The sequence below is a fragment of the Gossypium hirsutum genome, chromosome D01 (genome assembly GCF_007990345.1).
Source record: "Gossypium hirsutum isolate 1008001.06 chromosome D01, Gossypium_hirsutum_v2.1, whole genome shotgun sequence".
NCBI lineage: Eukaryota > Viridiplantae > Streptophyta > Magnoliopsida > Malvales > Malvaceae > Gossypium > Gossypium hirsutum.
The window spans coordinates 8042788-8052595 of NC_053437.1; the positions used below are offsets into that span (position 1 = coordinate 8042788).

The following is a 9808-nucleotide window of genomic DNA, read 5'->3' on the forward strand; positions in this document are numbered from 1 at the left end:
ATAGAAATATATTCACGACGACTGTAAACATTTCGAGTTATTGAGAGCATCAGTCGTCGACCTGGTATACCAACTAGGTCCTACGGAGTTGATCTCCGTAACCGACGGTGCGAGTGCAGAAGGTTCGAAACACTTCATTATCCCTGTGCGCATGTCGTGGCAGCGTGTGCTAAAATTAACGTCAATATTGAACAATATGTCGATGATGTGTACACGCTGGAGCGCACATTGCGTGTCTGGGAAAATGAGTTCCCCGTCTTGCCTGACCTATCAACGTGGGAGGTGCCTCTAACGACTTTCGAGCTTCTCCCAGACAGAGAGCTGCGGAGGAATCCGAGAGGTCGTCCGCAGTCAAGCAGAATCCGTAATGAAATGGACATCAGGGAGAAGTCTGACGGAAAGCGTTGTGGAATATGCAGGTAAGTGGTCATAGTCGGAATAAATGCCCTAACCGAAACTTTCATGTTGGACAGTCGTCCGGATCGGGTCGTAATTGACCTAATATTGTAAAATTTTTATGTGTAATGATAAAAAATTATACAAATGATTATGATTACATTGTATCCAAATTAAGTTATAAATTAGTATATGGCGTTTGGAATTATTAATATTATATCGAAAATGGAGGCATATAACCTTAAATTAAGCTTTAATATAATGCAACTTTAAAATAATTAAATTGGTAAAAAGAAATTGAACAATAAGCACAATAACTAAAACTAGAATAATTAAATTAGAATAATTAAATTGATACAAAAAAGTACAAATGTGTTAATGTACAAACATGTGCCATACACCCCTAAAATTGATGGTTCGATGGTGTAGTCCTAGGGGTATATCTATTTGGAGGTCGACGGTCACGTTCTGGGTGCCCGCGACGACCGACATTATCATTTGGCGCAGGTGGTGGTGTAGTAAAAATAGGGAGGAAATCATTTTGAGCAAGTCCCTCGTTCGGCAGCGACGAACTTGATGCTCCTGAGGGAGTCCCATAATGCTGCGGATATGGGCCGGGCGAGTAGGATCCGAATAGTTCAAAGTCGTATGCATATTCTGGCCCTGAGAAGCTCGGCAAATTGTTAGTGCCTGACAATTCCGGATGATAGCTATCTGAACCGACAAATCTAGATTGTTCCGGATCTGGCTGGGGCTCCTGCTCGGGCTCCGGTGGTTCCGGGGAATAATATGCCATGGGATCTGCATCATGCTGGGCCGTTGTGGACGATCCCCCATGTCGCTGCATGTGTGGGGGGATTACAACCGACTGGTCTCCGTATAAATTTGGCTTCCCGCAACTAAAGTACCATTGCATATACTCTTCTGATGGTTGCGAGTCGGTAGCCATAACCAGCTGAAGTCTTCGACGAAATCGATCGTTCCACAGCGCCACAAATTTTCGGTGCTTAATTCCTCAATCTATCACCAATTTTCCTCTCTTATTCTTCCCGTGAACTTCTCCCACCTCACACGCAAACTGCCGTAGCACCCGATCCCCGTAATACCACTCGACCATGTTGAAATTTATAATTGGTGCGTTAGTGCACCATATGTACGAATGCACGTACGCAGACGAGGGTACCACGGCGGTAATTTCTAGCGTTCGGTACGGCGTCCATATAAACTGCATGATTAATAACATGGTTATAATTAGCCATAATGTGTGCGTAAGATATAGAAAGTAATATGTCATGAATATGGCTATAGCATGAATATTAGAATAGCATCTTACCCCATCCCGGGCATACTGTTCAATCATGAGGCGGTATAGCGGGACATTGTACGACTGCCCGATACCCAGACGACCACTCCACTTACAAAAAACAAATATAGCGTTTAGAGTTGGTTGGTAACATTAGTCAATATATTATGACTACAAATAACGAGAAGTTATATTTTATCACATGTTCAGCAGTGGATAAACATACGGTTGGTGTCTAACCGATGCCAAAAATGGCATCCGATACAGCGCCCAGGACTGCAGCAGTGAGAGGCATCCGCCAATGTCGCGAACTTTCGAATCTGTCGCCCGACAAAGCTCTCGATACAAGACTGCTAGCACGGCTGAGCCCCAGCTATAGGAGCTAACAGTGGACAAGTCAGCTAACAGGGGCAAGTACATCAAATGCACCTTGTCGTTGCTTGCATCAGGCATGATTTCTCCCCCTATGATATGCATGATGTATGCTCGAGCAGCGCACATCAACTCGCCTTCAGTGGCTGTCGTTGATAATTGTCCATACTTGGCTTTCAGCCATGTAAATTGTACGCCTGAAAAATATGACTCACCGTCCCCTGGTGAGTCTCCTAGAAGTTGATAGAAAAGTGCATCCGGATCGGTAAATGCAGATAATCCCGTTACGGGACTCCCGTCAATTGGGAGCCCAAGCTGCAACGCTACATCCTCTAAGGTCACCGTACACTTCCCGCACGGAAAATGAAAAGTGTGGGTCTCCGGGCGCCACCGCTTCACTAGCGCAGATAATAAATCAAAGCGCAAGACGGTGTACCGGATCTGTGTTACGGACCCAAATCCGGCTAGCTCTAAGTACGGCATCAACCGTGCATCCGGAGTATTCTTCAAAACACTCACACGGCCCCTTAAAACTCGGTACAAGTCCAGATAGTGTTAAATTACAAAAAAAAATTTACGATAACATTATTTCTTTGTACGTATATCCTTTTTAAATAAATAGAACCCGTGATTAATAAATAATAACTCATACCGCGTTATTAACCGCATCAGATATGTGGCTTTTGCTGCTAATCAATGAAGCCATTGCGATGCCTCTAAGTTGAAAAAAAGTTAGTAAAAACTCTTACTTCGGCCATTTGTTCGTATTTTTTTCTCCGCATTTTATTACTTTAAAAAATATCTTCATTTCTAATTTTATAATTTTACATAATGTTTTAAATTTATTAATTTAGTGTGTTTTTAAAATTAATTTAGTGTAAAAAAACCATTATCCCTGCCATTTACTCGTATTATTTAGTGTATTTAGTGTAAAATTAATTTATAAATTTAGTGTGTTTTTTTCTATTTTTTTTCTATTTTTTTGGTTTTTTACTTTTTTTGATATATTTTGGTAAATAAAAAAATTATATATATTTTGGTAAATAAAAAAAGTTATAATATTTTGGTAATTTTTATTTTTTTATATTATTTTTTTATAAAACTCATAATAAAACATTACAAAAAGAATAAAATATTAAAAAATATCAAAATATTATATATATTTTTTATTTACCAAAATAAAAAATACTAAAAACGGGTTTTTTATTTGGTGTAAGAAAAAAATCCTTATCCCTGTCATTTGCTCGTATTTTTTTCCCGATTTTTATTACTTTCAATAAAAAATATTTTTTTATTTTATTACTTTATATTATTTCATTACATTTTTTTAAAAATATTTGTATTAACTAATTCCCAATTTTTTAAAAAGTTAGTAATACACTATTATTTTGGCCATTTGTTAGTATTTTTCTCTCCGCATTTTATTATTTTAAAAAATATCGTAATTTTAAATTTTATAATTTTATACTTTTTCAGTGCATTATGTTTAAAATTTATTAAAGATATAATTTTTTTCGCATTTTCTTACTTTCGGTGAATATATAATTTTCGTTTTTTCTTTTCGTATTTTATATTTTCTTAAATATATTTCTTTATCATTTTACTTTTAATGTTATTTTTCTAACAAAACTAATTTCAACATCCTAAGTCAATTTCATAAAAAAATTCCTAATCAACATATAATGTACATACCATGAATTTTTTCATGCTAAATATATCTAAAAAATTATATATCCTAAATAAATTAATAAAATACGTAAAATGTACTTAACATTATTTTTTAACATACAAATATTACAAAAATCTTAAATTAATAATAAAAATTACCTTATTTTCTTTTTTTCCTTCCTTCCCTCTTCTTCTTCTTTTTTTTTTCTCTTCTTCTTTCCTTTTCTTTCCTTATTTTTCTTTCTTTCCTCCCCTTTCCTTTTCTTTCCTTCTTTTTCTTTCTTTCCTCTCCTTTCCTTTTCCTTCTTTTTTTTTCTTCCTTTCTTTCTTCTTCTTCCCCTCTCCTTCTTCCTCCCACCAACCGACCACCCTTAAATTTAAGGGTGGTGCCGCCAACAAGGAACCCTTGTTTGGTACCGCCAACAGGGTTCCCTTGTTTGGTGCCGCCAACAGTGTTCCCTCCACCAGGGTTCTGTTTTTTGTTTTTTTTTATATATTTTGGTAAATAAAAAAATTATATATATTTTGGTAAATAAAAAAAAAGTTATAACATTTTGGTAATTTTTTATTTTTTTATATTATTTTTGTAAAAAACCCACGAATTGTAGTGCATTGATGGTGCATATGACTCATGCACCAATATTGCATCAAATATTATCTCTTTTTTTTAAAAAAATTATCTTTATTAAGTTATGCGTCAAAAAAACTGTTAATGTAATGTTAATATGGGAAATAATATTTTTAAATTATCTTTATTTAGATATATCTTGTTCTTTTATACTACGCTAAGGTGATGTTAGTATAGGAAATAATTTTTTAGAACAATAAATGTCTTCTCAATCATATTTTGAAGTCTTGAATACCTCAAAATAAAGTGTTTGCGAGTTATTTATAAAGCTTATGTCTAACACCATTCTCTCAAATTATATCATACCCACAATATGATGCAAGAAATTCTTTTGTTTTTGTATAATTAGCATCAACTTTATAATATTTAGGTTTATAATAAAAAAATCTATAACTTTAATTATAAAAACTTATATAAACTTAATTTGACAAAAAAACTTATTCTAAGTTATATCTTTTTTATAATATGTAAATTAAATAAAAAATAATATAAATTTTATAATATATATCCTTTATAAATAAGGCTTCATAAATTGAATGATTTTTATAATACTTCTTATAAATAATATAATCTTTTTATCATAACTTTAGAAAGTTATTTTTTATAAATAAGTTATGAAAAAAAATTATAACATTTTTTAATAAACAACTATATTATTTTATATAGAACAAATTGAAAGTACAAATAACATTTTAGTTAGGGCGAGTAATCGATCGAATAAAAAATTTCGAGCTAATCAAGTTGACAAATCTTATTTTATATCCTAACTCGATTTCAAATTTTGCCAAACCTAGTCTAATGAGATAAAATTCAAATTGAATAAAATATATTTGTTTAAATTAAATTTAAAAAATGACTTTAGATTCTTGTAATCACTAGCACCCACTATAATCAAATTTGTCCACCATAATTAAATTTATTATTAACATTCATCCCCTTATAATTTATTGATATTTTATATACGAGTTAATTTCTTTACTTAGTTTCTTCAATTATCTTCTGATTCCTGTCACCATTATTTTGAAATTAAAAAATATATAGTAAATGTAAAAAGTTTAATCTTTTAAAAATTTAACGCAAATATTTTATAACATCATCAATGATATCATTAATAATTCAATTTTAACAAAAATTGATAAAGATTCAACATAATCAAACAATTCAATAATATAAATAGTGCAAAATATAAAATTTAATTCAATAATATAAATAATAGACATAAATTCAAAAAAAAATCTTTTAGGTTTGGAGGGAAGTAAAAGCTTTGGAAAGAAGTAAAAGGAAAAAAATTAGAGATTTGGGGAAGAAATATTTTTTAGGGGAAAACAAAAATTTTGGGGAAAGTATAAAGAAAAAAGTATTTGGTGTGAAGTAAAACTTTGAAAAGATTGGAGGGGGACGAAGTAAAGGGTTTAATATTTGGCTTGTTTAAATTTAAAAATTCAATTCGATTCAAATTCAAAATTCAAAATTCAAAATTCAAAAAAGAAAATCAAGTTGATTCAATTAACTCAATTAATTCAATTCGAACAATTTAAAATTCAAATTTTTTTTATTTTTTTTGAGTAAAATCGAATTTTACTCCCCGGTAAATCTTACCGTTCTCCCTCGGAATTTTAGTGGCATAGAATTTTAGTCGCATTGACATCGACATAGATACTCCCCAGCCAAGCTACTCTCTTCCTCTTCCTATCATTTTTTCAGTTACTCTTCCACCCTTTCTAGACAGTTGGATTGATCCAAAGCCAACCAAAATTTTAATCCACTACAAACATGCCTAACGGCACCCTTAAAACATTATTTTTTATTGCTATATACTATACACCTATAAATCCTAGGTGTATATAGCAATAAATGTAATGTTTAAGGTACTGTAGTGGATTAAAACTTTGGGTGGTTTTGGAGCTTTCTAAGCGATAAAAATTCCTCTCAGTGCTTCAAACAAGTGTTGGCCTCAACAGTCTCAACAGTTACATGCAAAAGATGCTCCAGCCCCTTGTCAGCCACCTATTTCCACAGCACCTAATTTGTCATATCATTTTTTGAACTTTAATAAACACAGCAAATAAGATACGAAAATACGACATATACAATATGAAAAATACAACATGACAACTTGTATACAACATTCTAATCCTATTTGTGAAATTTAAAAACCAACTGAATCAGAGTAACTCAACAAACAATATTGAAGCTTGAACTCAAATTCCAAAAAACTGTGCTTCAAAACATTCTTCTATTGCAGATATGATATGAAAATACGATATAAAGAAACAGACATGACAAGAAAAAACGACATGACAACTTGTATATGGCATTCTAATCTTATTTGTGAAATTTAAAAACCAATGGAGGGTATAAAGTTCGTGTAGAACTAACAAGAGTAATTCAACAAACAAAATCGACGCTTGAACTTGAACTCAAACTCGAACTCAGAAAAACCGTGTTTCAGAAAATGAACTATTTATAGTTAATACTGATTCAAAATTCCTGTTAACCTTAAATACATACAGGCACAGCTAGGACAAATATAAATAATTAAAAATGAACTATTTATAGTTAATACTGATTCAAAATACCTTTTAACCTTAAATACATACAGGCAGAGGTAGGATTTGTAGGTGTATAGTGTATAGCAATAAATGTAATGGTTAAGGGTAGATTAAAACCTTGGGTGGTATCGAAGCTTTTTAAGAGACACAGATTCCTCTTCCTGCTTCAAACAGGTGTTGGCCTTGACAGTTAAACGTAAAAGATGCTTCAGCCCCTTGTCAGCCACCTATTTCCACAGCACCTAATTTGTCATCTCATTTTTGAACTTTAGTATACACAGCAAATACGTTACGAAAACATGACATATATGCTTTTGATCTTGGAGCTTTTCTCGGCATACTTCTCGTTCTTAGCAATAGCTTTTTCCACCGTCTTCATGTTCTGAACATTTTTCAATCTCTTCATCGGTCGTCCCTTCTTCGTCTTTCTGTTTCAAGATAGGTACAGAGTTAGTGGTTTGGTGAAACAGAATAAGGAGATAACAATGACACAATAGAATGAAGTTGAACAAAGATGCGTTAAGATTACGGCTTTTAAAGAAGTATGATCCGTAACGGCAACAGTGTTTCGGGCTTGGGCTCATTTGTAAATTTATAAACATGATGTAATTAACGCATGCCACAAAGAAAATCATTTCAAAAATGGAAATACCTTTTGGGCTTGGCCCCGTTCGTAAACTTATAAACATGATGTAATTAACACATGCCACGAAGAAAATCATTTCAAAAATGGAAATCCCTTTCAGGCTTGGGCTTGTTCAAAAATTTATAAACATGATGTAATTATCACATGCCACGAAGAAAATCATTTCAAAAATGGAAATTCCTTTCGGGCTTGGCCTCATTTGTAAATTTATAAACATGATGTAAGTTACGCACGCCATGAAGAAAATCATTTCAAAAATGGAAATCAGATTAACAGGCGTCTGCAAAGTGGCCATAACTTTTCTATGTGAATAAAACTTTGTTATGGTGAGTTTTATTATCTAGAAAAACGACATCACTAAAAAAACAAAACTAAAAAGCCTTGAATTCCGAGAATCACAATAAAGTGAAACAAGCTTGCAAGAATAGAAGATGAAGCCAATAAGAGTCACAAACTGCCAAACAGAAACAAGGCCAAGCATAAACATTACACCATGTCATCATTAACAAACTAACAATCCCTGATAAACTCAGAAGTACACATATCCAGAACTAAATGGGAGCTTAGAAGAATCCAAAGAACACGTTCCAATCATGCTACCAATCAAAATGCAGAGATCATTAATGAAAATACTCGTCTAAACAAGAAGGCATCAATGTAAAATTCACTTCTCAATCATGTTTTCAGTCCAGAATTGTGCTCGATATTTGCATTTTCCCTTAAATCATGCTATCCCCGAATATGCTATCGTATCAAATCCACAGAACATTAACAATTCACCTCCCACATGCAATTATATCCCTAGAACTTCAACTACAATCCAATCTTACATATACGTAAGCCTATGTCTGTATGATATATGCATGTGAGAAACAACCATTTTCATCATCAAGTAATTAATTCCTTCTTTAAATAACTAATTCTTTCTCTCTCTTTTTTGTAGAAATTAACAAACAAACAAAAACATAGTAGATAAAGTAACACTTACAGTTTTGCACTAGCAGAATCAGGCTTTTGAACTCCAGTCTCATAAGCATCCATTGCTGCATACAAACCAAAATTTACATAAAATTTTCTAATTTTTTATAAAAGGCATAAGCAACAATTCTATGTTCTGAATTAAATTACTATTTATAGATTGAATTTTAATATTTTTTAAAAAAAAGTGAAAGCTAACTTGAGGAAGATCGGGAACAGTTCCATCGTTGACGCCCATCGAAGCGACGCCATTTCTCTTCTTCTTGTTTCTATTTTTCGCCATGTCTTCCGGAATTTCAGAGATCGGACAAACTAAAAACGAAGAGAATATTCAGGGATTGAACTTATAAACCCTAGAATTTCTTTAGAAATAAACTGGAAGAGAGCCGCCGTCCCGCCCATTAAATTGAAAAATGGGCCAGAAAGGTCCAGATTTGGGTCCAAAATTCAATCTTTTAATTGGTTCATTCCTTTAGAGGAACCCAATTATCCTAAAACCCAAAGCTCAAAAATTGCCGAAAGCAAAATGCCAGGCCCGATAATTGCTAGGAAAACAATTAATTTGCATTCGTTCTCACATGCTTGTGATTCCAGACCAAATTTGATAGCAAAATGACCAAACTAGAAAGATCTTGTTCTAGTTCTGACAAAATTATTGATGTCAGCTATTTCAATTATCATTAATCAGACATAATGAAGAAATAGCTGAGTTGAGTTTGGATATTCTTTTTGGCCTTAACATAAACTTAAATAAACAATTTTATAAAAATGACCCCCATCATATTCATTAGGTGTGGTGTTAATCATTTGCAGATTCCACCATTAATGAGTCCAATTTATCATTAGATCTTTTCTTTGAATACTTTTTTAGAGAAGTGTGTTTTTTTTTCCTTTGAAATACTTTTTAATAGTAAATAAATAAAAAAGGAAAATGAAACCCTAAATTTAAATTTGGATAAAGTATAACAATAGTCATTTTTATTTGTCTCAGATTATATTTTAGTCATTTGTATTTGAAATTTACGTCTTAGTCGCTTACGTTATCGTTTTGTTACTAAGTGGCCACTCTACTGTTAAGCTCCTTACCTCCCTAACTGCGGTCCTATGTGGCAGTCCAAATGAGTTTTAAATGTCAACTTGGATGCCCTTTGTGATAGTCCAAATTAAATTTATTTAATTAAAAACATATTTTCATCCTATTAACTGGACATCCAAATTGACATTTAAAACCCATTTGGACTGCCACATAGGACTTCGTTTTCGTT

The 9808-nt window shown here is 32.6% G+C and overlaps 1 protein-coding gene and 1 long non-coding RNA gene across 2 annotated transcripts; both read right to left on the reverse strand.

Annotated features, from left to right (window-relative positions):
* Window positions 1-1411: 1411 nt before the first annotated feature.
* LOC107917194 (protein MAINTENANCE OF MERISTEMS-like) lies at window positions 1412-2554 on the reverse strand. Its single transcript, XM_016846569.2, has 3 exons — window positions 1940-2554; window positions 1730-1810; window positions 1412-1621 (listed from the first exon to the last, which is right to left on the reverse strand). Exons 1-3 carry the CDS (start codon window positions 2552-2554, stop codon window positions 1412-1414), a joined length of 906 nt encoding a protein of 301 aa, XP_016702058.2.
* Window positions 2555-5845: 3291 nt separating this feature from the next.
* LOC107917728 (uncharacterized) lies at window positions 5846-8910 on the reverse strand. The gene is made up of 4 exons (XR_001689811.2): window positions 8743-8910; window positions 8554-8608; window positions 7037-7347; window positions 5846-6389 (listed from the first exon to the last, which is right to left on the reverse strand). It is a non-coding gene; the product is annotated as an uncharacterized lncRNA (long non-coding RNA).
* Between the last annotated feature and the right edge of the window lie 898 nt (window positions 8911-9808).

What these genes read in the sequence shown, in the direction of transcription:
- LOC107917194 (XM_016846569.2), bottom strand. Translation starts at nt 2,554, where the DNA reads ATGCCGTACTTAGAGCTAGCCGGATTTGGGTCCGTAACACAGATCCGG. An exon ending in GGATGCCATTTTTGGCATCG is followed by an intron (nt 1,811 to 1,939) that starts GTTAGACACCAA and finishes GTTTTTTGTAAG; the next exon opens with TGGAGTGGTCGTCTGGGTAT. An exon ending in AACAGTATGCCCGGGATGGG is followed by an intron (nt 1,622 to 1,729) that starts GTAAGATGCTAT and finishes TTAATCATGCAG; the next exon opens with TTTATATGGACGCCGTACCG.